The sequence below is a fragment of the Sarcophilus harrisii genome, chromosome 3 (genome assembly GCF_902635505.1).
Source record: "Sarcophilus harrisii chromosome 3, mSarHar1.11, whole genome shotgun sequence".
In the NCBI taxonomy this organism is placed as follows: Eukaryota; Metazoa; Chordata; class Mammalia; order Dasyuromorphia; family Dasyuridae; genus Sarcophilus; species Sarcophilus harrisii.
In genome coordinates, this window is record NC_045428.1 from 554,282,215 (window position 1) to 554,309,187 (window position 26,973).

At 36.8% G+C, this 26,973-nt stretch overlaps 1 protein-coding gene and 1 pseudogene across 1 annotated transcript; one reads left to right on the plus strand and one right to left on the minus strand.

Moving 5' to 3' along the window:
* The window catches only part of LOC100934603, a 38,610-nt pseudogene extending 24,710 nt beyond the window's left edge, over nt 1–13,900 (plus strand).
* Nucleotides 13,901–20,690: 6,790 nt separating this feature from the next.
* Nucleotides 20,691–25,457, minus strand: MED18 (mediator complex subunit 18). The gene is made up of 3 exons (XM_003765018.4): nt 25,373–25,457; nt 22,634–22,719; nt 20,691–22,182 (listed from the first exon to the last, which is right to left on the minus strand). The coding sequence occupies exons 2-3, from the start codon at nt 22,704–22,706 to the stop codon at nt 21,629–21,631; spliced, it is 627 nt and encodes a 208-aa protein (XP_003765066.1). The 5' UTR covers nt 22,707–22,719; nt 25,373–25,457; the 3' UTR covers nt 20,691–21,628.
* Nucleotides 25,458–26,973: the final 1,516 nt, after the last annotated feature.

Sequence of the window (26,973 nt, forward strand, 5' to 3'; positions counted from 1 at the left end):
TTAAAGTACAAAGACTGTGAGACATAAACTCATATAAATGAAGGCACATATAACAAAGAAATATGTCTTAATTCTTTCTATCTTTGTAGGGTTCTTACAAAATTCCCTTCAAAAGTCAGGGCCTCTGGCCTGAACCTTTTTGGCATAAAGGGTCATGACCCTTCTTTTTCTCTCAAGTTGACCATCTGTATCCATGTTTGTTCTTGTGGCAGATCAGGATATTGGTAGGACTGGGGAATTATAAATTAACCTACCAAAGTTTCTGTAGTCAAGAGTATCCTGAGTAAGGAAAATTGTGGTAAAGATTCCAGGCAGTTTGGGTTAACTTTGTCTCCAGGAATATTGATTTGAGAGTCAGTTGTGGGCCCTTTGAGCAAAGACTATAAAAACAGTGTTTGGGCCTTTTTTTTGGTTTTTAAATAGACTTTAGTGAATTGTTCCTGAGATGAGGTAATCTCTGAATTAATTGTTTTTAATCACTTCACTTACATTTTTTAAAATATTTTTTTTATTTTCCTGAACTTTTTAGTTGCTATAGGAACTACCTTTTCCTAAAAGTATTAGAATGTTAAGTCATTATTAATCAGAGAAATACAAATTAAGACGACTCTGAGATACCACTACATACCTGTCAGATTGGCTAGAATGACAGAGAAAGATAATGCGGAATGTTGGAGGGGATGTGGGAAAACAGGGACACTAATACATTGTTGGTGGAACTGTGAATACATCCAACCATTCTGGAGAGCAATTTGGAACTATGCTCAAAAAGTTATCAAACTGTGCATACCCTTTGACCCAGCAGTGTTACTACTGGGCTTATATCCCAAAGAGATCATAAAGAAGGGAAAGGGACCTGTATGTGCAAGAATGTTTGTGGCAGTCCTCTTTATAGTGGCTAGAAACTGGAAACTGGGTGAATGCCCATCAATTGGAGAATGGCTGAATAAATTGTGGCATATTGATGTTATGGAATATTACTGTTCTGTAAGAAACGACCAGCAGGATGATTTCAGGAAGGCCTGGAGAGATTTACATGAACTGATGCTGAGTGAAATGAGCAGGACCAGGAGATCATTATATACTTCAACAACAATACTAAATGATGATCAATTCTAATGGACGGGGCCATTTCCAGCAATGAGATGAACCAAATGAGTTCCAATAGAACAGTAATGAATTGAACCAGCTATACCCAATGAAAGAACTCTGGGAAATGACTATGAACCACTACATAGAATTCCCAGTCCTTCTATTTTTGCCTACCTGCATTTTTGATTTACTTCACAGGTTAATTGTACACTATTTCAAAGTCCAATTCTTTTTGTGCAGCAAAATAACTATATGGACATATATACATATATTGTATTTAACATATACTTTAACACATTTAACATGTATTGGTCAAACTGCCATCTGGGGAAGGGGGTGCAGGGAAGGAGGGGAAAATTGGAACAAAATTTTTTTTTAATTTTTAAAAAATTTTTTTATTATAGCTTTTTATTTACAAGATATATGCATGGGTAATTTTACAGCACTGACAATTGCCAAACCTTTTGTTCCCTGATGGCAGGCTGACCAATACATGTTAAGTAGGTTAAAGCATATATGTCCTAACAGTTATTTAATTTTAATTTTATTATTTAATTTTAATTGTATTATTTAATTTTAATTAAATTATTAAATTTTAAAATGCAGGCGGACAAAAATAGAGGGATTGGGAATTCTATGTAGTGGTTCATAGTCACCTCCCAGAGTTCTTTCCCTGGGTGTAGCTGGTTCAGTTCATTACTGCTCTATTGGAACTGATTTGGTTGATCTCATTACTGATGATGGCCCCGTCCATCAGAACTGATCATCATATAGTGTTGTTGTTGAAGTATATAATGATCTCCTGGTCCTGCTCATTTCACTCAGTATCAGTTCATGTAAGTCTCTCCAGGCCTTTCTGAAATCCTCCTGCTGGTCATTGCTTACCAAACAATAATATTCCATAATATTAATATACCACAATTTATCCAGCCATTCTCCAATTGATGGGCATCCACTCAGTTTTCAGTTTCTGGCCACTACAAAGAGACCTGCCACAAACATTCGCCCATGCATATACCTTGTAAATAAAAAGTTATTAGAAAAAATAACAGCAATGGTAAAAAAAAATTTTTTTTCTATTTAACAAACATTTTTTGACTTTAAAAACATTTTTATTTAAAGTTTTGAGTTCCAAATTCTATTTATACCTCTAGTGCCCCCTTCCTGAGATGGTAAGCAATCAAATAGAGGCTACACATGTGCAGTTATGTAAAATATTTCCATTTTTGTACAAGGTGTCTCAAATAAAAGAAAGAAAATGAAAAAAAATGTATTAGAATGTTTTTTAGTCAAAAGTTGTTTGTTTGAATGCTCTAACTCTGAGTAGCCTATTACACCAGATAAAGAAGAATGACCCCAACATGGATAGTACTTACTGGGACTTTTACTGTTCTTGGAAAAATGCTGCTTGTCCAGGCCACCTAATAACATGGTCAAGAATGAGAGCAGGGAGGAGGGGAGAGTAACATTCTTTCTACCCTCTGGGATTCCAGTCCAAGAAATATACTGCCAAAGCCAAATTCAAAAAAGTCTCAGGTCACATGAAAATTCCAGTTACTTGGGTCCACTTCATAACCAAGGCCAGAGGAAGGCATAGATTCTAAATTTTTACCTATTTCTAACCTGACAATAATTTGGGATACCAACATCAGACAGCAAGCTGAGTGGGAAATTTTAGGTTGTCCAGTTTTGCGTCAGGGATTTGCCGAAGCTCCTTACTTTTGATCTTCAGATCAAGTCTGGGTTTATTAGAATTTCATTGTTGCTTCAAAGAAAAGGCATCCATCTAAGGGAAGCTTACTCTCTCCTTTGGTATGCTCTTCTTGATCTGAATCTACTGATATGCACAATTCATCGGGGTAATCCAAATTGTGCCAAGTCTTTTGGATAAACAGGTGCAATTTGAGATTCTCTTGAGAAAGAGATCACTTCCAGGAGAGGCTTAGGTCATATGTCTTCAGGGAGAGTAAATCATGTGGAAATTTCCTGAGGAATTTAGCATGTGGCTCGGGAGTATTAGACTAGAGGAAGAGCAAAATCAATCTGGTCTCATTGTGTTTGGGACCAGGGATTTTCTGCTCCTTGCAGCTGCTGAAAGAGGGACTCAAATCTAAAAAGACCACCCCCAAGAGGTTTAACTAGAACTGGACTAGTTTTCGGCATAGAGTTGTTTAGTTTACTGAAGGAAGTTTTTCTATGATACTTCTTCTCAACAGAATGTAAGCTCTTAGAGGGACTTATTTTTGTCCTTAAATCCAAAAGCCAAAACACAGTCCTTTGTAAGTGCTTAATAAATGCCTTATAGACTGGTTGATTGATTTACATTTTCCTGAATCTGTTTGTTTTCTTGTCATCCTAATCCTGCTCCTTTCCGTCAAAGACAATAAGTAGAATTACTGAATCCCCCAATTGGAAGAATCTGGAGCTTATCTATCTCAACTTCATTCTGAATAGAAATCCTTTCTTCAACAGCCCAACAATTAGCTAGCCATTTGGTGTTGACACTACTAAAAAGTCAACCATAAGTCTCTTCTAATTATCATCTAATATTTAGTCTTAAGTTTTACATCATTTCCTGGATTTTTATCTGTGGTAGCATCAGAAACCTGCCCATGTGTACAGAACATACAGTTCTTAGTTCCTCATAGGGTTGTTGTGAAGATCAAATGAGATAACAGTTTAAAAACCCTATAGCATAGTACATGGCATATAGTAGGTACTAAATAAATATTACATTTGGACCAAGTAGGCAGGGACATCCTTATGATAGGATCTTCCTGTCAGAATTCTTCTATCTCTGCTTAGAGCCTGCAGTCAGGTATTATTCCAGTAGCACATAAACCTTGCTGATGCTGCCATCTGTTGACTGAATCCCTCAATGACAGGGTCCTTACAGAGTTCTATAATCCTTTGCAGCATTATTACATGGTATCACATACTGAGAACCAAATGTGAACCTTGATACAACTAAGTTACTAACTGTCCTACTCCCCAAGCTTGTTGCAAATAAAGATGGTGGTCCTGATTTCTACCATAAGTTAACTTCATATCTACCAACAGAAAAAAAAAAATTGGCCAGGTTGGAGACAGCTCTGCCATAGTTTGGATGTTCTTAAAATTATTTAATGTCTCTGAATATTGGTTTCTTCACTTATAAAAGGGGGCTGATTTTTACCTCGTTTCACAGGGTTACTGTGAAGATCAAATAAGATTACACAAGATAATGATGTATCTAGATAGTGCAGTGGATAGAGTGCTGGTCCTAGAGTCTGGAAGACAAGTTGAAATATGTCCTTAGATATTTACTTGCTGTGTGAATCTGGGCAAGATGCTGAACATTAGTTCAAATGATAGTTTGCCTTAGTTTCCTCATCTGTAAAAGGAGGATAGTAATAGCTCCTATCTCCCACATTTGTTTTGAGGATTAAATCATTCTAACCCACTTAGCACAGTGCCTAGCTAGATGGTTGGTTGGTTGTTGTCCTTTGTTCTTGAAGAAAACCAAAATGACATTGTATGTTAGAGTCGAGTTATAGTATGTCCAGCTGTGGCTGATCAGACCAATACGAGGTCAAATGCTCTGCCACAGATCAGACATAAATAATCCTTATGAACATTTGGGGTGGATTCTCTAACTTTGCCCATCTTGAGTTCCTTCTGAGCTGTTCAATTTTGTTTTGCCCATAGAGGACAGCATCCTTTTCTGATGAGGGCAGGCCATGCTAGTTGGTCTTGTACCAGTGTCTCCCATGTCATACCATCAATTCTAAAGTACTTAATAGAGAGCCAAGCACATAATAAGTACTTATATTTATATATATTCTAGCTATTAATATCAATTATAATTATAAAGTACTACACAAATATGAATTTATTTTTTAGCTTTTTATTTTCAAAATATATGCATAGTTTTCAACATTCACCCTTGTAAAACCTTGTGTTCCAAATTTTTTCTCCCTCCCTTCCCCCCTTCCTTAGATAGCAAGTAATTTAATAAATGTTAAACATGTGTAATTCTTCTACACGTAGTTCCACAATTATTATGTTGGACAAGAAAAATCAGATCAAAAAGGAAAAAAGATGAGAAAGAAAATAAAAAGCAAGCAAAAAACAAAAAAGGCAAAAATGCTTTGTTATGAATCCCCACAGGTGTCTTTCTGAATGCAGATGGCTCTCTCCATCCCAAGTCTATTGGAATTGGCCTGAATCACCTCATTGTTGAAAAGAAAAATGTTCATCAGAATTGATCATCTCATAATCTTGCTGTTGCCATATAAAATGTTCTTTTGATTCTACTCACTTCATTTAGCATCAGTTCATGTAAGAGTCTCCAGGCCTTCCTGAAATCATCTTGCTGACTGTTTCTTATAGAACAATAATATTCCATTCATATACCATAACTTATTCAGCCATTCTCCAAGTGATGGGTATCTATTCACTCAGTTTCCAATTCCTTCATGCTACAAACATATTTGCACATGTGGGTCCTTTTCCCTTTTTTATGATTACTTTGAGGTACAAATCCAGTAGAGACATTGCTGGATCAAAGGGGATGCACAGTTTAATTGCTTTCTAGAATAATTGGATCACAAATTGATTATTATTAAAGAAGTAAGGTTATATAGCATAAGCATAGGGTTTATATTCAGAAGATGTAGGTTAGTTAGGGTTCTGGGTCTATCATTTACTCAAACAGAGTATAAGTTTTTTTATGGGTAAAACAGAACAAGTAGGTAAAAGCAAGTGAGAACAAATACTGCAAAAAGTTAAATTAAATATGCAATCCAAAAAAGCTAGACCTATTGAACGAGATGAGATGAGATCTTTCAAGACAGTTGTGAAAATCGAGTAAGGCTTCATCTACTTCAGTTTGTGTAGACGTGAAGGACTTTGAAGATTGAGTCAAGGGCATACCTAAATCCCCTTCCTGCTATCCTCCTATGACATCAGTTTCTCCCTATTTCAGTCAAATATGGGCAACTATGTACTTATTGGTCAAGTTCAATTTCTTGGGTAGTTCCCACGTTTAGAATGTAAGATCCTCAGCCAATGGATAAGGGTCAGTGGTGGGAGGGGTTATTTGCGTTAGGGATTAAAAGTGTTAACCCTGTTCCAGAAGTTGCTTCCTCCCACTGTCTGCTGGATGAGTGGGACGCCTTTCTCACGAGAATGTATAATAAACTTTGCTTTGCTTCTAGAGATCTCTCCAGCTTTTTTATTAAATGGTGACCCCTCACCATTTCTGAACCACACACTATGTACATTATGATTTCAGATAAAATTGTAGCAAATATAAATACTGTCAAGAGAAACAAAAAGGAAAACCGCATTGTTATTTAAAAGACTTCAAATAATGAAACAATATCAGAATCAAATATGGAAGGACAGAATCAAGATGGAAGAATGAGAAGAAGCATTTCTGCCTAGCTCCCCAAATATATTTCCTCCACAACAACCTAGAGTGCATACTGGTCTGAATTCTGATTAGAAAAGCCAAGAAAAATTCATATTGAGTCATTTTTTTTCTGGTCCAGAGCAGTTTAAGGAAACAGAGAGATTTTTAGACACTAGGGAAAGGAGCTGTGGTGGGGAGCATTTCAGTATCTAAGGATGAAAAGAAAACTGACACATAATAGTAGGTGGGGAAACACTGGAGCATAAATATCTCAGGAAATGCCTGACCTAATTAGTGCTGGTGCTGGAAGAGATGTTATTTAGTAACTCATGAATTCCAGATCATAGATCCAGAATGGAGAGGAGTGATTACAAGTATGGGGCAGAGTTTTATACTGAACAAGGAACAAGTTCTAAAGAAGTAGCTCTGTGGTCCTGATTTCAGAAGCAAAACAGATATTTAGTTCTAGCCTTTAGCCCAGTAAAAGCCCATAATGGAATTATCAGGGTAAGAGTCTCAGACCAAAGGGGAGTCAGCAGAATCTGCAATCTCCCAGTAGGGTAATAGTGGCTAAATCCAGCACTAGACTACTGAAGATCTCAAAAACAAGCTGACAGAGCCAAAAATAAGTCAGGAACTTTCAGAGTTCAGACAAGGACGGTAGTGGATAGACCTCCTCTCAGACAACTTGGGGAGCAATGAAAACCCAGACGTATAGACTGAGATAAGACATTAAAGAAAAGAAGCTTAGGTCATACTGCTCCTGTCCCTCCCCCTTTCTAACTTAAAGTAAGAGTCAAGAAGTGGACTGGAAAAATAAGCTACAACAACAAAAGAACCTGATCATAAAGAGCAACTGTGGTCATATGGAAGCTCAAGCCACAAACACAAAAGAGATTTCAAAATATCTATAAGCAAAGCTTACAAATGCAAGTTGTATACAAGGCCAGAAAAAATTCCTAGAAGAGTTAAAAAGCAGAATCAGGTGTGGATTTTTTTTAACAGAAAAAAAAAACTTTTTTTTAACTAAATAAGGTATATACTTCAACAACAATACTATATGATGATCAATTCTAATGGACGGGGCCCTCTTCAACAATGAGATGAACCAAATCAGTTCCAATAGAGCAGTAATGAATGAACTGAACCAGCTACACCCAGCAAAAGAACTCTGGGAGATGACTATGAACCACTACATAGAATTCCCAATCCCTCTATTTTTGTTCACCTGCATTTTTGATTTCCTTCATAGGCTAATTATACACTATTTCAAAGTCTGATTCTTTTTGTACAGCAAAATAACTGTTCGGACATGTATATATATATATATATATATATATATATATATTATTTAGTATAGTATAAAGTAATTAATAGTAAAGTAAAGTAAAGTAGTAAAGTATAAAGTAATTTATACTTTAACATATTTAACATGTGTTGGTCAACCTGCCATCTGGGGGAAGGGGGTGGGGGGAAGGAGGGGAAAAGTTGGAACAAAAGGTTTTTTAATTGTCAATGCTGAAAAATAATTAAAAATAAATAAATAATATAATTAATTTAATTAATTAAAAATAAATAAAATTAAGTATTAAAAAAACTAAATGAGGGCTGATTCTCCAATTGATAAATGATCAAAGGATATGAACAGACAATTTTCAGATGATGAAATTGAAACTATTTGTAGTCATATGAAAAGGTGTTCTAAATCACTATTGATCAGAGAAATACAAATTAAGACAACTCTGAGAAACCACTACATACCTGTCAGATTGGCTAAGCTGACAGGAAAAAATAATGACGAATATTTTCAGGAATGTGGGACAACTGGGACACTGATACATTGTTGGTGGAACTGTGAACGGATTCAACCATTCTGGAGGGCAATTTGGAACTAGCTCAAAAAGTTATCAAACTGTGCATACCCTTTGATCCAGCAGTGTTACTACTGGGCTTATATCCCAAAGAGATATTAAAGAAGGGAAAGGGACCTGTATGTGCAAAAATGTTTGTGGCAGCCATTTTTGTGGTGGCAAAAAACTGGAAATGGAATGGATGCTCCTCAGTTGGAGAATCACTGAATAAATTATGATATATGAATGTTATGGAATATTATTGTTCTGTAAGAAATGACCAGCAGGACGATTTCAGAAAGGCTTGGAGAGACATATATGACCTGATGCGAAGTGAAATGAGCAGAACAACAATACTATATGAGGAGCAATTCTGATGAAGTGGCTATCTTTGGCAATGAGAGGATCCAATTCAGTTCCAATTGATCAGTGATGAACAGAACCAGCTACACCCAGCAAAAGAACATTGGGAAATGAATGTGGACTGCTTGCATTTTTGTTTTTCTTCCCAGGTTATTTTTACCTTTCTAAATCCGATTTTTCTTGAGCAATAAGAGAACTGTATAAATACGTATCATATATTGTATTTAAGACATACCTTAACATGTTTAACATGTATGAAACTGCCTGCCATCTAGGGGATGGGGTGCAGGGAAGGAAGGGAAAAGTTGGAACAGAAGTGTTTGCAAGGGTCAATGTTGAAAAATTACCCATGCATATGTTCTTTCAATAAAAAGTTATTTAAAAAAAAACTAAATGAGGGCTGTGGAAGAAAGATATGAAAAGAGAATTAATAGCTTAAAAATTTAAGTACAAAACTTTACTGAAGAAAATTAGGCTGCATTATCATGGCCAAGTCACAATATTCTCATGACAGGAATACTGTTTTTACGGTCTACTTACCTATCTACCTACCTACCTACTTTATTAGGGTGTCATGGTAAAAGTGCTTTGCAAAATTTAAAGTGCTTTATTAATATATTTTTTTCTCCTTCTCCTTTTCTTGCTCTTTCTTCTCCTTCTCCTTCTTCTTCCTTCTTCTTCTCAACTTCCTCCTTTTCCTCCTTCAATAGTATTTTATTTTTCCAATTACATGTAAAGATAGTTTTCAACATTAATTTTTGTAAAATTTTGTAGTTTCCAAATTTTCTTTTCTCCCTCCCTTTCTTACCTCCCCCCTCCCCAAGAGAGTAAGGGCTTCTTAAACTTTTTCCATTTTCAACCCATTTTTGTCAGAAGAATTTTTATGTGACCTCAGGTATATAGGTATATAAAATGGGTAAGTAAACAAAACATTTACTAATAATAAATGAATGATAATAAAAATCATTTCATGGCGTCCACATTCAGTTACAATATACCATTTGTAGTCATGAACCACAGTTTAAGAAAAACGGGTTTATATAATAAAGAGATTGGGCTAGATGGCCTCTAAGGTCTTTCCCAGAATCTAAATCTTCAATCCTATAATTCTCACTAAGAACAATATCCTTAAGACCTGGAGAGACTTAAATGAACTGATGCTGAGTGAAATGAGCAGAACCAGGAGATCATTATATACTTCAACAACAACATTATATGATGATCAGTTCAGCTCTCTTCAACAATGAGATGAACCAAATCAGTTCCATTTGTTCAATAATGAATAGAACCAGCTACACCCAGTGAAAGAACTCTGGGAAATGAGTGTGAACCACTACATAGCATTTCCAATCCCTCTGTTTTTGTCGGCCTGCATTTTTTATATCCTTCACAGGTTAATTGTACATTATTTCGAAGTCTGATTCTCGTGCAGCAAAATAACTGTATGGATATGTATACATATATTGTATTTAACATATACTTTAACATATTTAACATGTATTGGTCTACCTGTCATCTGGGGAAGGGGGTGGGAGAAAGGAGTGGGAAAATTGGAACAAAAGGTTTTGCAGTTGTCAATGCTGAAAAATTACTCATGCATATATCTTGTAAATAAAAAGCTATTAAAAAAAAAAAACCATATCCTTTCTGCTACAAAATTCTACCATGGCACAGAGAAAGAAAGAAAACAAGCATTTATTAAGCACCAACTATGTGCCAAGCACTGTGCTAAGTACTTTACAAATATTATCTCATTTATTCTCACAACAATTGGGGGAAGTGAGTGCTTTTTATATTCCAGTGTTATAGTTGAGAAAACTGAAAGAATAGGTCATTTACCTAGGGTCATACAACTAGAAAGTAACTTAGGGTAGATTTGAACTCCAGTATTCCTGGCTCCAGGCCCAGCTCTATTCACTATTTTCCTTGCTGCCTGTGAAATAAAGATTTGCCCAGAGCTATATAAATGGAATGTTTAAAGTGAGAATTTCAGTCTTCTGATTTTCCTTTAACTGTTTCTTCTACTTTCCATGTTGAAAGTATTTATTTAGCTGCACTAATATCTCCATCCTTGCCTTTCCAAGATTAGTTTTATTCAAGTCACTTGAGTAGAATGCAATATTTGAGATAAAAAGTGTCCCAAAAGTCTTAGTGCAATCTAAAGTTTTAACACCTTCAGTACTGATTTCTGCCACCTATTAGCTGCATGATGTTGGCCAAATCACAATCCTTACTATCTCATTGTGAAATAGAGATGATCATACTTCTGTTACCTCTCTACTTTTCTAATTCCTAGTGGTGATGTGAGGAAAATTACTTAACCTTTGTCTCGATTTCCTCAATTGGAAAATTGGGGATAGTAATAGCAACTACCTCCCATGTTGGATTTAGGTTTCAATTTAGGTTTTAATAACTTAAAACTATACTAAGAGCTTTGGAATACCTTTTATATATAAGTAATTCAACAGGGAGCCCTCTTGGATTTTAGACTAATGCTAACTCTAAAGACAATCCTACTGCTAATATTGAGATGTACATAAGGCTTATATAGACTGTTTATGAAAGATATATGACACAACATGTATAAACCATAGAGAATGTAGTGCTGGAGTCTGAGTCAAGATGAAGGACTCTGACACATGGGAGCTGAATGATGGTTGACAAGTCATTTAATCTTTTCATGACCCAGGAAACTTGTCATGTAAATTGGAGAGCATGGTATGACAAGCAATAGTAAAGGGAATCTTCTTACTGGAAGTTCCTACATCAATGAAAACACAGGTTGAACCTCTTCCTTACATCTTTTTTTCACACTCCCCCCCAAGAAAAAGAGCATATGATGAATTGGGAAGCTTGAGAGTAAATGTCTTGAGCCCACTTGTTTTTCAGGGGCTTTGGTCATGTCCAATCCTTTGTGAATCCACATGGGGTTTCTTGGCAATGATACCAGAGTAGTCTGTCATTTCCTTCTTCAGGTAGATCCATTTTGTCAGGCAAATCAGATTAAGTGATTTGCCCAGAATCATAGACAGGAAGTATCTGAAGCTGACCTTGAACTTAGTTCTTCCTGATTCTAGGTCCAGTGCTCTATCCACTGAGCCACCAAGCTGCCTCCTATAACCCACAAATACAACCAACTCCATTTAATTTAATATTTTCCCTAGTTACATGTAAAACAATTTTTAATATATATTTTTTAAATTTTGAGTTCCAAATTATTTTTCTTCCTTCCTCCATTCCTATTCTCTCCCCTCTCATTGAGAGAGCACATATGAAGTTATGTAAAACATTTCCATGAAAGTCATGTTGCTAAAGGAAGCATATATTCTACTCTCCACCCCCCCAAAAAAAAAATCTCAAGAAAAATAAAATTTAAAAAACCCATGCTTCAATCTGTATTCAGGTACAGTCAGTTTTTTCTTTGGGTATGGGATACTTTTCATCAAAAGTCCTTCAGACTTACTGCTAACTCATTAAAAAAAAAAAAAAGACAAAATAATGTGTAAAAATATAGATAATAATGAAAGAATAGATTTGGGTGCCTTGAAAACAACAATGATAAAAAGAGCAAAGGTTACTAGGGAGGGTTCTGTTGTCTTCAGGGACCTGGAAGAAACAATACATCAATCAGTGTTATCTCACATATTCTATTCCTGTGAATAATTACAGATGTGTACCTAATTGGTTGTCATAGATACTCAGATATAGCAGAAAGGTGAAATCCTCCTATGAGGAAGAAGTGTCTGGTATTTGCAACATGCTGCTTATTTCTTTGAGATTCCTGTTAAGATTCATGCCACAGATGAGAGAATTTCCATCTGTTTGGCTCTTCTTTGACCAGTTACCTGCATATTTCATTAGTTAGATAGTCAATACGCATTTATTTTATTTATTTATTTATATTATTTAAGCAAATAAGTACCTACTATGGATCAAGTGCCATGGTAAGCAATGGGGATACAAAGAAAGGCAAAAACAAAAACAAAAACAAAACTCAGTTCCCACCTTTAAGAAGCTCATAATTGAATGGGGTAGACAAGATGCAAACAACTGTGCACTAACAAGCTAAAGAGAGGATCAATGGAAGATAAATTGATAGAAGGCACTAAAATTAAAAAGGATTGGGGAAGCTTTTGATAGAAAGTTGGATTTTATATGGGATTTGAGGGAAACCAGGGAATGAAATGTCTATTTGGTCACTTTCCTAACAGAGAAGAGATTTCCAAAGGAGGACTACACAAACTTTGGGCACAAGTATATTTCTTTCCTAAAAACCTTTGGGGAAGGAGGTTTGCCCGCCTTCCCAAGCACTCTGTTCTAAAGCTTCTTAAATTTTTTCTATCATGACCCTTTTTCATCTGAGAAATTTTTACATGACCCCAGGTATATAGGTATCTAAAATAGATATACAAAGTCAACATTTACTAATAATAAATCATAATTTTGTGGACCACCACTTTCACATAGTGTTTGATTTCTGTTCTCAGGAATTTATAGAATTGAACATAAATCTACTTAAGATCCTATAATTCTTCAAGGTCCTGTTCAAATTTCACCTATTACAAATATTTTTCCTCAACCAATGACTCTGCACTGACTCAAATCTTGTTTTTAAAATAAAAGACCTGCTTTAGAATTGATTTCAAAGTTGATGGCACATTCTTTTGAGGGCCCTTAAAAAACAGAGGACAAAAGAGGAGACAAATTTTTACTCTCTATGACAGTGGATTTGATTCTTGACAAGTCAACTAGATGAATCATACTGAAGATTATTTAGGTGTGACTGTAAGTGAACAGGTTTTATGATCTTGGCAGCTGGGAGGGGGCAATCAACTAAGGGGGCAACATAACTAAGTTATGATACACAGTCTACTCCTGTAGGGTTCTCTTCTAAAATACATTGTTCTCTGGGAGCAGGTTTCTTGGGGGGCTTCTGGGAGCAGTCTTAAGTTTCAGTTCAGAGTGATCACCCCAAATGCAGTCAGGAGTTAAAGTCCAAATCCTTTATTGTATCTTTCAAGTATTGTCTCCTTCCTTGGCCCCGTTAGCTTTCTTAGAGGCCTATTTCTCCCCTTGGTTCCTGTTCCTAGTCCTTTTGTCTCTGCCAACTTCTGTCTCTAGCTCCCTCCGAATGTCTCCAGCCAGCACAAAGGTGGAAGAAGGAATGACTTCTGAATGTCCCGGACTGAATCCTGGTTGAGGCTCCTAGCTTATATATATTCTCTTAAAGGTGTGAATCTTGTAGAACTCTAATAAGTACCAAGTACATTAGTGAACTAGAGAACTGTTAAGTACCATGCTAAATTAGATAATTATTGTCTCTATCAATTCCAGTGTCTTAGCACCTTGTAAATCCTAACATATTCCATCTCCCATCTCCACGTTTTTGTATTCCAAGCAGAGAAGGTACTCCCTCCTGAGCATCTAGGCCATCTGTCCTGTTCTTGGATCCTTTTTACCCTGGAATATCCCTCCTTCACACTGATCCTCTTTTTCCACTGGCATGTTCCTTCCAGGACCTACATTTTGGGGAGGGTCCAAGTCCACCAGCTTTCAACTCTTCCTAGCTCAGCTTTTGAATTTCTGAACTTTGATACCATGCCTCCAAGCTGCTAGTGCCCCCCTCCTCAAAAAAAATTACCTTGTGCTTACCTTGAATATATTTGTCTATGTGTGCTTATTGTCTCTCCATTAGAATGGAAGTTCCATACACAAGCCTCCCTGGAAATCTTTTCTAGCATTGGTAGTACTTTCCATTCATTTCACCCAACTTATTAATTGAGGTGAATTTATTGGAATACTTGGCCATCTCCAAGCTCATTGGATAAAATACTGGGCCTGGGAGGCAAGACCTGAATTCAAAACTAGCCTCACATATTTACAGTGTGACTTTGGGCAATTCAATTAACTCCTGTTTCTCTCAGCATTCTTAACTATAAAATGGGGATAATAATAGAAACTACCTCCCAGAATTAAAGTGAGGTAATAATTGTAAAGCACTTAACATAGTACCTGGCACATAATAGATACTTAATAAATGCTTATTTCTTTCCTTTCTAGAATCAGATACGCCAAAAATGGTCTTCTTATGAAGAAATTATCTTGCTATCATCATTAAATGTATTACTTCCCTGTTTGTGAACTCAGAAATTCTCTTATCTGGTCAGTCTGTTATCTTGCCACTTCTCATTTAGCTTTACTATGCCCTGTTCTTCATTCCTACTGTGACCTTCAATCCCTTAGCAGTCCCTCAGGCCATCATTTCTCCACTAGTTCTCCTCTCTTCCCTTCTCCATCTGGACCCTAGGTGAACCAGTTCAAGTCTATACTATCTTGTTTTCTTGAGTTCCTCCCTTCTTTCTCCAGTGGATGATTCTGCCCTGCTTCTACTTGGATGACTCCTATTGTCCACTATCTTTGGCCCTTTGTACACACTGCTATATGAAACTGTAGAAAATAACAAAAACATTCTGACTAAAAAATTATGCTACAAGAGCTCAAATGGGCCTTCAATATGGTAAGACAATAATTGACTCATTTACCACAGAGCTTTTCTGAACTTTTTCATCCTTTTTCAGACTTACCATGGCTCCTCCCATCCTCTTAGTTGTCAACCTCTCATATTTCACTGAAAAAAAAAAATGAGGACATTTGCCAAAAGCTAGCTCTTTTCCCTTCCTCTTCATTTCATATTACTTGAATGTCTTCTACTATCTCTTCCTTCATCCTTTACAAGGTGGTCCTAAGTCAAACCCCTCTCCATGCACAAGGGATTCCATTCTGTCTCATTTTCTCCTGCAGATTGCCCCTTTATCATTCTCTTCATTTTTTTTTATTCACTCATTTTCAATTGCTCCTATCTACTAGCTGCTTCCCCACTGCCAATAAACAGGCCCACGTCTCCCTCATTATCAAAGGACATCTTGTGTGATCCATCTCTGCCAGCTATAATTTCTTCTCTCTCCCTTTTGCAGTTTGTTCCTTGAGAATGCCATTTATAAATACAGCCTCCATTTATCTGTCTGAAGCCTGCCTTCTCTCTTCATCTTTAAAACCAAAGTTACCAATAGTCTCTTAAGGGCCCAAAGTAATGACTTTTTTTTTTCAGTACTCATCCTTCTTGGTCTCTGCAACTTTTTTGTGACACTGATATATCCAGGTTCTCCTCCTATCTATGACCTTCTAAATCTCATTGGTTGGTTTTTTCATGCAGGTCAGCTCCCCTAATTAAAGATGTTCTCTGGGACTGGGTCCCAGGTCCTCTTCTTCTTCTGTACTGTTTCAATGGTGATTTATCAGCTTCCATGGATTGAATTATCATCTTTATGCTGACAATTTTCAGATCTATTTTTTATAATAGTAACTTTTTATTTTTCAACATTCACCCTTGCAAAACCAAATTTTTTTCCCTCCCCTTGACAGCAAGTAATCCTATAGAGATTAAACATGTTCAGAGGTTTGGCAATTGTTAACGCTGTAAAGTTACCCATGCATATAACCTGTAAATAAAAGGCTATTAAATAAAAAAAAAAATTTAAAAAAAAGAGATTAAACATGTTCAATTCTTCTAAATGTATCTCCATATTTATCATGCTGTATAAGAAAAATCAGATCAAAAAGTGGAAGAAAATGAGAAAGAAAAAAACAAACAATAATAAAGAACGTGAAAATACTATGTTGTGATCCACATTTAGTTCCCACAGTCCTCTCCCTGGATGCAGATGGTTTTTCTATCATAAGACCATTGGATTTGACCTGAATCACCTCATTGCTGAAAAAAGCCAAGTCCCTCACAGATGATCATCACATAATCTTTTTGTTGTCGTGTACAATGTTCTCTTGGTTCTACTCATTTCATTTAGCATTCAGATCTTTTTATCTAACACTAGCTACTTCTATTCTGACCTCCAGTCTCACAACCTCAACTACTTATTAGATATCTTGAATTAAATGAATTGTAGACCTCTTAAACTAATCGAATCTAAAACTGAAATCATTATCTTTTCTCCAAAATATTCACTTCTTCCAATTTTTCTGTAACAGTCAAGAGTACTAATATCCTCTCACCCAGGCTCATCCTTGACTTTCGGCATAGTTGTCAAGTCCTACTATTTCTACTTTCTAACATCTCTTTTCTCACATATTCTCTTCTCTCACATTTCATCAGCTGTTCCTGCCACAAGTATTTCCCTGCTCCACTGTATCCTTCACTCAGGTTACAAATCTTCCTAAACCATGTCAAACCCCTTACACAAACTCCAATGACTCCTCTTACCTCCAGGATCAAATATAAAATTAAGTTTAGCATTCAAAGTCCTTCATAACCTACAGTCCCATCCTCTTCTCATCTAATTTTCTTATATTTTACTCAGTCCCATTTACTCTGTTACCCAATTTCAAAGACCTCCACATTCTTCCTTCACATGTGCCACTCTATTGCCTAACTCCAGGTATTTTCATTGGTTGTCCCCCATGCTTGGAATTCTCTGCCTCTTGACTTCCTTCAAGATCCAATTAACATCCCATCTTCTACCAGAAGTGTTTTCCCATGCCTCTCAATCCCACTACTTTCCCTCTGCTGATTATTTTCAGTTTATCCTATTTATATCATTTGTATATAGTTGGTTACATATTTTGTCTCTACTCATTACAATGTGAGTTCTTTGAGAGCAGAGACTTTTTTGCCTTTCTGTGCTTAGCACAGTGTAGCACTTAAAACACAGTAGAATGTTGCTAATTGCCTATTGACTTCATGGTCACTAATGTAACAAGTCAAAAAACCCAAACACCCCAATTACAATCTATTCTAACCAAACACTAGGGAGATGAATCATATCCTGTCTATCTCAATTCACTACTTGTCCTAAATTACTAAGTAACATTTGCTGTCACTGCATTTTACCTCTGGGCATTTTGGAGGACAGGTGGATGGATATTTGTTTCCCTGAGTTGTTGACAACATAACAAAATTTCGACCAGTTAAACTACCTCTCCTGAACTTGACTATCCTCCAATATGAAGGGAGAGATGAGTTTCCTACAAGGTCACCAATCCAGAAAGGGGGTGTGACTAGGGTGGGGTAACCAATTTGGTCCCACAGTTCCTTATAACCATTTTATTGCTTGTTTGAAACTTTTAACTAATTTCAGTTATAACGGGAGAGATGATTATGATTGGCTCACTCAGTAGATAAGGAAACCAGAATACCAAAGTATAAGCAGTTTGTCCTAGGTCAAAGAGAAAAATCAATGGTAGGGATGGCAAGAGAACTTAATTTTTCCAAAATCAGTTGCATGTTCTGTTAAGCCACACAGCTTCTAATATGACTCATGAGAGAACCTTGGTGGAACCAGTTCAGACAGGAAAGCTTATTTTTGAACCTATAGCTCAGCATTCATTCAACAGAGATCAGCATCCCTACTACCTGAATAGTAAGTATACTACTAGCTAAGTGGTCTGTGAAAAAGATAAGAGTATAAAATATTTCCTGTACCTGAGAAACTGACCAATGAGTTGGGAAGACAAACTATAAGAGAATTTTAAAGTTTAATCTATAAGGCATTATAGGGTAAAGGACCAAAAAAGGGGAACAAATTAAGTGCAATGCACATTACAAGAAGGGAAAGATCATTGTTATTGTGGGCCACTTAAATTTATCAGTTGATCATTATAAAATGCCTTCTATGTGCTAAGCACTAAGGAAACACAAAGACAAAAGCTAATCAGTTGTCCTTTTGAAGGTTCCCCTCCAAATAACAAGAGACTAGTGATTGAGTGCAGATCAAGAACTTTTCAGAACATCAAACTCTCAGGATTGTGGGATTAGAAAGCTATGGGCCCAAGCACAAATTTTGAGGCAGAAGATCTGGCACACTGCCACAATTATTAGCAAACTACTCTCCACTTAAGCTTTTTTTTTCTTTTTTTCAAATAAGCATCCCTTGTCTCCACCCTGGTCTGAAATGTGGGCTTGGATCAAAAGAGCATGGTGGTTGGTCTTTTTTGTAGGACTTAAATTAGGTTTTGAAGTAGGATGTAAATTAGACAAAAAAATAGGCATAGATTAAATGAAAAGGCACATCAGGAGCAAAGACACAGTGATGAGAATAACCAAACTATATTTAAATCCTACAATATTTTTTCCAATGGGCAATACGTGCAATTTCTTTCTTTCTTTCTTTTTTTTTTAATAGCCTTTTATTTACAGGATATATGCATGGGTAACTTTACAGCATTAACAATTGCCAAACCTCTTGTTCCAATTTTTCACCTCTTACCCCTCCACCCCCTCCCCTAGATGGCAGGATGATCAGTAGATGTTAAATATATTAAAATATAAATTAGATACACAATAAGTATACATGACCAAAACGTTATTTTGCTGTACAAAAAGAATCAGACTCTGAAATATTGTACAATTAGCTTGTGAAGGAAATCAAAAATGCAGGTGTGCATAAATATAGGGATTGGGAATTCAATGTAATGGTTTTTAGTCATCTCCCAGAGTTCTTTTTCTGGGCATAGCTGGTTCAGTTCATTACTGCTCCTTTGGAAATGATTTGGTTGATCTCGTGTGCAATTTCTTTAGAGCAAAAAAGTGATATGATGAAAAGTGTGTTTTAAGATTAATGTCACAATATTATATGAGTGAGTTAGATTGGGTGCTTAGACATTGAAGGTAGGGAACTATCCGTTAAGGTAATATTCAGTAATAAAACTGATATTTAATGAAGGTCTTAACTAGGATTGTAACAGTGGGAATAAAATGAGAGATTCAAGAAGCATTATTATTTTTTAAATTTTAAATAGATTTTTATTTTCCCAAACATGTGCAGATAGTTTTCAAAATTTATCTTTACACAACCAAATTTTTCTCTCTCTCTTCTTACTCCCTCTCATAGACAGCAAACAATCCAATATAAATTAAATATATGCAATTCTTTCAAGAAGCATTATGAAGGAAAGAATGACCAGAACTAGGTGAATGATTAGATATGGAAGATAACAAAAAGCAAAGTTCAGCTATCATTGAGGGTTGGAACTGGATGACTGTGAAAATTAATAGACTGCTGATAGAAATTATAAAGTTATAGCTCTTTTCAACAAAGAGGTGATTCAAGGCAATTCCAGTAGATTTGGGATGAAAAGTTCATGTATATCCAGAGAGAAAACTATAAAGACTGAATATAGATCAAAGCATAGCATTTTCACCTTTTTGTTTATTCAGTTTTTTCTTCCTCACGTTTTTTACTCTGTTTGATCTGATTTTGCTTGTGTAGCATGAATATGGAAATATGTTTAGAAAAATTCCACATGTTTAATCAATATCGAACTACTTGCTGTCTTGGGAAGGGAGGAAAATAAAGGAAGGAAGGAGAAAAATTTGGAACATACAAGTCTTATAAAAAGGAATGTGCATTTATTTGGAAAAATAAAATACTATTTAAAAAATAAATTCCTTGCCAAAAAAAGAAATTGTAAAGTCAGAAGAGTGCGTTTTTCAGGATTAAAAAAATGCCATTAAGACATTTTGAGAAAGTAAACTATTTATCTTTGTAACCATTTGAATCCCAAAACCAGAAAGTTCAATACTAGCAAATTACCAAAAAGAAGTAAAATTTTAGTAAAGACATCTAAGATCCCCAATTTTTTACCATGTAATTTGCAACCCCATACAGGTCATGTAACTGAATGTGGGATCTCAAAAGTATAATTTACTATCAGTAAATGTTTGATTTGTGTAACTATTTTATATACTTATGTACCTGGGATCACGTAAAACTTTCTCAGGTAAAAGGGGTCAAGTGGAAAAGTTTAAGAAATCTTGCTCTAGTCCATACTTCCTGTGTTCTCTCTCATGAGGCTACACAGCCTGTATACTAGAAAGAATAATTTTAATTTTAAAAAACAACAAATAATTCTTAGGGTACATTTGTATAAACTGATATAGAATGAAGTAAGCAGAAGCAAAAGAATAGACACACTGTCAATAAAACAATCATTTAAAGGAATTATTTAATTACTCTGAGTAAACAAAAACCAATAATGAACTAGGGAGAACAGATAAGGAAATAAACATTCTGCCTCTCAAAGGTGAGGCACTGCAATGTAATATGCAGTCACTTGGAGAGGATGTTTTTTGTTTAAATGATTTTACAAGGGAAGATTTAATTTGGGAAATGGGGGAGATGAGAGGAATATCCAGGTAACTGACTTGAAAAAAAGGAGTATTCACAAAATATTAAAAATAATTATTCTTTATCACATCATGAATTACCATTGCTTTTGGCTTCACAGAATATGTAGATTACAGCATGCTTCTTTGGTTGATAACAAACCTGTTAATAGTTAGGGCGGAAAAAGTCTGTTCTTTAATGAGAAACTATGGAACCAATGCTTTACACATTTCTTTACCAAACGAGATATTTTAACTGTGTTTGGTCTTAGATACTCTCACTCAAAATTTTAATGAGGAAAAACTGAGTTAATAAAATTCCCTTGCCTGCAAAAAACTGTTTTTGCTCATCTTTTTCCTTTGCTAACAGAAAAGGATTAACAGAATGAAATCTGATCAAATTTAAGGTCAGATCTCAGACCATCAAAATGGCACTGCTTGTAATTTATTTCAAGGATTTTGTTTTTTTTTTTTTTACATTGCAGAAGAGGACAAAAAAAAATAAAGGTTTGATAACTGAAAAAAATGCAATAAAAAAAGGTACAGCTAATATACCCCAACAAATAAGCTAATTATATGGTACCGACCATGTTGAAATCTCCAGAAAAGGAGATTTGAGGTCCAGATCTCAGGTAAGCTCCTGGGACCCTTATTCTTGAAGCAAAGAAGTCTAAAGAAGTCCAAGGATATTTATTTAGAGTCTTGGTTTCTGTAATGCAACAACAGGCCCCAATGTCAGGCAGTCCTGTTCTGTCACATTAGTCTTTTGGGATCTATCTTCTCCAAGTGAACCAAAGGCTTTAGTTGTTCAGCAAAATTTCTCATGTCGTCAGAAACCATGTCTTGTCCTGCTGGTGCCACAACACTTAGTTCTACAAGATAGGAGAGGGACAAGGCCTCGGTGCTATCTGTGTTTCCTGGCATTAGAATGCGGAAAATCTTATATACCATGATTTTCATGATGCCTTTTCGAAACAAGTGGCCCTTGGCAACAAATTCATGGTCCATTCGGAAGCCCATCTCCATCAAGAAATCAGTCAGGTTTTCTGATGTGGCAATATCTACACAGTTACGTACTAGGGCATGACGATTCTTGTCCCCCATCTCAGGTTGTCCCAGGTAGCGCAGATGCCAGGGTGCCCCTGTCTTGTCCATCGATCTCCGGGCCCTTAAAACAAAAGGACTAGCTTGTTGCCCCTTTAAGAGGAACACCATTTCATGGTCCAGAAAAGTTTCAGGCTCCATGTTGTCACATAGACCCCGAAGTCGGTGTATAAGGCTCTCCAGACTGTGATCCAAAACACTTCCTAAGGGGAAGGAAAACAACATGGAACCTCACTTTTTATTTTTATCAGGAAAAAAAGACTAAGGAGCATGACCAAAGACCAGAATTTTTAGGAAGCTCCATTAAACCCTAAACATCATTTTAGCTTTCTACATTTCAGATAATCATCTATAAAACAGAAATACAAAACTTGCTCTTAGAGATTACCTCCTCTAATCACCCTTTTTTACGCAAGAGGTCACTGAGCTCCAGAAGCTATTCAACCTTTCTCAGTCTGAGTTTCCTTATCTGGAAATTTGGGTCTCATCTTGGGTCACAACCACTTAGAGACAAAGCTTGAGCCAGATTCTCATTTCCCATTACCGACTCCAGAACCACACATACCATGACTGCCTTATTTCCTGGCATATTATGATAACTAATTATAAAGAAGGACAAAGTGGGCGATATAACCAATTCTTACATTAACTTACCCTGCAGTAAATACTCCATCATATTGATAGTGCCACCTGTCACAGGCATCATGGTGACTGGAGGTGCCTCCATATTGTCGGCTTTCCTGGGTAATAAGAAACAAAAGAAAATCTGATTGAGAGGGATGATCAAAGACTTATAAGGTATACCTCTCAAAGGTTGATTGGGGGATGGTCTGGGCAGGGCCACCAAATAGTATTTAGGGGCTCTTCTGACCCCAAGCTCACTGGATTATAGAAGTGATAGAACCTTACAGATTATTTTGCCCAACTCCCTGATTTTATTTTTTAAATTTCAAAGTAAAAACATTAAAATAAATTTAAACCGAGGCAGCTAGGTGGTGCAGTGGATAGAGTACCAGTTCTGAAGTCAGGAGGACCTGAGTTAAAATCTGACTTCAGACACTTAACACTTCCTAGCTGTGTAACCCTGGGCAGGTCACTTTACCCCAATTGCCTCAGCAAAAAAATAATAACAATAATAACAATAAAATTAAATTAAAGCACATTTAATCATAAATTTCACTTTGAGAAAAACATCATTTTTAACAAAATAACTAAAATATTCTGTTTGCATCCCCCCTTTTTTTTTAAAACTTTTTCTTATTTTTATGTGTACAAAGTTTCTGATTTCTTTTTATTTTCTTCTTAATAGGCTAGGAATGGGTCTCTTCTGCTCCCACAACTTGTATTATAATCTCTACCTACATGTTATTTCTACTCTAATAAGAACTATGTTATTTTTAAATAGTGGTATATATATTGTTCTGATTCTGCTTTTTTTCTGGATAGCACTTTATAAAAGTTCTCCAACATTTTTTCATATGTGTATTTTCTGTGACATAATAGAGCACACTTCATTTAGAATTGGGAGAACCTGTGTTTGAACAGTGGCTCTGATACTTTCTAGCTACTAAAACCATGGGTCATATACCTAATCTCTTTGGGTCTCAGTCCTCTTGTCTATGAAAAGGGGATGACACACTTGCTAACTACCTTAGTGGGCTATCACATGGGAACTGCTTTGTAAACATTAAAAAGTTAAAGTCAGTTATTATTACTATCTGCTATTACCTTAATAAAATAGTAGTGATACAAGCTAATTGTACAATAATTCAGAGTCTGATTCTTTTTGTACAGCAAAATAATGTTTTGGTCATGTATACTTATTGTGTATCTAAGTTATATTTTAATATATTTAACATCTACTGGTCATCCTGCCATTTAGGGGAGGGGGTGGGGGGGGTAAGAGGTGAAAAATTGGAACAAGAGGTTTGGCAATTGTTAATGCTGTAAAGTTACCCATGTATATATCCTGTAAATAAAGGGCTATTAAATAAAAAAATAAATAAATAAAAAATAAAAATAAAATAGTAGTGATAATAACAGTACTTATGCTCTTCATAACACATTTGATCTTCACAGCAACTATGGGAGACAGCTTCTATTATTATCCTCATTTTTCAGTTTTGGAAACTGAGCTAGGCAGGAGTTCAGTGACTTGCCCAGTGTCACACAGTTAGTTCAATAAGACAGAATTTGACTTCAGGTCTTCTGAGTGCAGGTCTGAAACTACCTTTCCTCATTTCTTTTATTATAGCTTTTTTGATATCTCCATAGTGGGGTAGGTCTGAGTCTTTCTTCTGGCTCCCATGACATCCCACATTGTATTGTAATGTCTGCTGACCTGTCATTTCCCCTCTAATTAGAACTGTGATGTTTTTTTCATCTCTAGCTGCAGAACTTAGAAGCGCCTCTTGCACCCCCGCCCCCAGCTCGATAAAAGTCTGCGTCTGAATTGGGATCACCAATCTTAGATACACCATTCTAACATAAATGATGCTCCATCTGGGAATTATCACAGACATGGGGTTCCACTTCTTCTTCTGACCTCTTACCACTGTGCTACCCTCGGCTGATCACTTAAACCCTTCTGAGCCTCAATGACCTTATTTGGAAGAAGACTTTTATTATTATTATTATTATTTTTTTTTTTTGCGGAAGCAACTGGGGTTAAGTGACTTGCCCAGAGTCACACAGCTAGGGTGCGTTAAGTGTCTGAGGCCACACTAGAACTCAGGTCCTCCTGACTTCAGGGCTGGTGCTCTCTCCACTGCGCCCCCTAGCGGCCCCAGTGACCTTACTTGGGAAAGGGGGAAGGGAAGGGAAATAAGGCAGTTGCGAGATTTGAATGAGAATAATCGTAGGGCAAAAACACAACCACCTCCACTTAGGAGCAGCAGGGTGGCGTAGTGGATGGAGCCCTAGGCTTGGAATTGCAAAGACTCGTTTTTATGAGTTCAAATCTGGGTTCGGGCACTTCCTAGACGGGCAAGTCACTTCACCTAGTCTGCCTCAGTTTCCCTATCTGTCAAATTGGCTGGAGAAGAAAAGGGCTAACCGCTCCCCAAACAGGGTCATAAAGCGTCGGACACGACTAAAATAGTCTAGTCCTAAAGCCTGGGCGCTCTTTCTAGCCCGCTTATTTAGCAGAGAACCTTCTTACTTACAGACCCTCCCCCCGCCGCCCGCTCCAGAGCGCAGAGGGCCGAGCTTCAAACACCACGCATGCGCCGTAGGAAGCGCGAGGCTCGGCGCATCCCAGAGCCTGAGCGCGGAAGAGGCTGCGGTTCCCAGGCCAGGCCAGCCCAGGACGAGCTCGGCTCGGCTCCGCTGCCCACAGCCCCGGGGCCGCGCTCCCCCCCTCTCCTCGCCCCTTTCTCAGAAACCTGGACGCACCGAGGCCCCAAAGCCCGCCGTCCTCGCTCGCAATCCTTCTACTCAAGCCCCAGCCGGCTGGACGTCCAGGTGACGGGACGAGCATGCGCCCAAGTCGGCTTTGTGTTCCCCGGAAGACGAAGAGCATGCGCAATGCCTGGTTCTTCTGTACGGAAGATGGCGGCCTCCAATGAGAGGCGCCATTGAATTTATACCTCCCAGGGTCAGGGTCACAATTTGTAAGGCACAAAACTCACTGGACATCTTATATGACGGAAGAGGAAACTGAGGCGCATGGAGAAGAAGCTCTAATCAGAACTTTTTCCTTTACAAAATTCGACACAAAGTGCAGCCTGTGTGCAAACTAGGACAGCAGTCCAAGTGTTCAGCTGGACTTGGAGTCAATGAGACCTGGATTCAAAAATCCTGCCTTGGATACTTACTCATTTTGATCTTAGACAAGTTTTTTTTCATAGTGTTTTATTTTCCAAATATGTATTTTTTTCTTTTTCTTTTTAATTTTAATTTTTAATTTTTTATTTTTTTTATTATAATAACTTTTTATTGACAGAACCTTTGCCAGGGTAATTTTTATCCCTTGCACTCACTTCTGTTCCGATTTTTCCCTCCCACCCCCCACCCCTTCCCCCAGATGGCAGGATGACCAGTAGATGTCAAATATATTAAAATATAACTTAGATACACAGTAAGTATACATGACCAAACCGTTATTTTGCTGTACAAAAAGAATCAGACTCTGAAATATTGTACAATTAGCTTGTGAAGGAAATCAAAAATGCAGGTGGGCAAAAATATAGGGATTGGGAATTCTATGTAATGGTTTTCTTTTTTCTTTTTTTTTTTTCTCCATTTAATAGCCGTTTATTTACAGGATATATGCATGGGTAACTTTACAGCATTAACAATTGCCAAACCTCTTGTTCCAATTTTTCACCTTTTGCCCCGCCACCCCCTCCCCCAGATGGCAGGATGACCAGTAGATGTTAAATATATTAAAATATAAATTAGATACCCAATAAGTATACATGACCAAAACATTATTTTGCTGTACAAAAAGAATTAGATTCTGAAATATTGTACAATTAGCTTGTGAAGGAAATCAAAAATGCAGGTGTGCATAAATATAGGGATTGGGAATTCAATGTAATGGTTTTTAGTCATCACCCAGAGTTCTTTCTTTGGGCATAGTTGGTTCAGTTCATTACTGTTCCATTGGAAATGATTTGGTTGATCTCATTGCTGAGGATGGCCTGATCCATCAGAACTGGTCATCATATAATATTGTTGTTGAAGTATATAATGATCTCCTGGTCCTGCTCATTTCACTCAGCATCAGTTCATGTAAGTCTCTCCAGGCCTTTCTGAAATCATCCTGTTGGTCATTTCTTACAGAACAGTAATATTCCATAATATTCATATACCACAATTTATTCAGCCATTCTCCAACTGATGGACATCCATTCAGTTTCCAGTTTCTAGCCACTACAAAAAGGGCTGCCACAAACATTCGTGCACATACAGGTCCCTTTCCCTTCTTTATGATCTCTTTGGGATATAATCCCAGTAGTAACACTGCTGGATCAAAGGGTATGCACAGTTTG

Excerpts from the sequence above, each read along its gene's own strand:
- MED18 (XM_003765018.4), bottom strand. The coding sequence starts at position 22,706 with ATGGAGGCACCTCCAGTCACCATGATGCCTGTGACAGGTGGCACTATC. Across the intron at positions 22,183-22,633 it reads GATGGAGTATTTACTGCAGG|GAAGTGTTTTGGATCACAGT; the intron begins GTAAGTTAATGT and ends CCTTCCCCTTAG.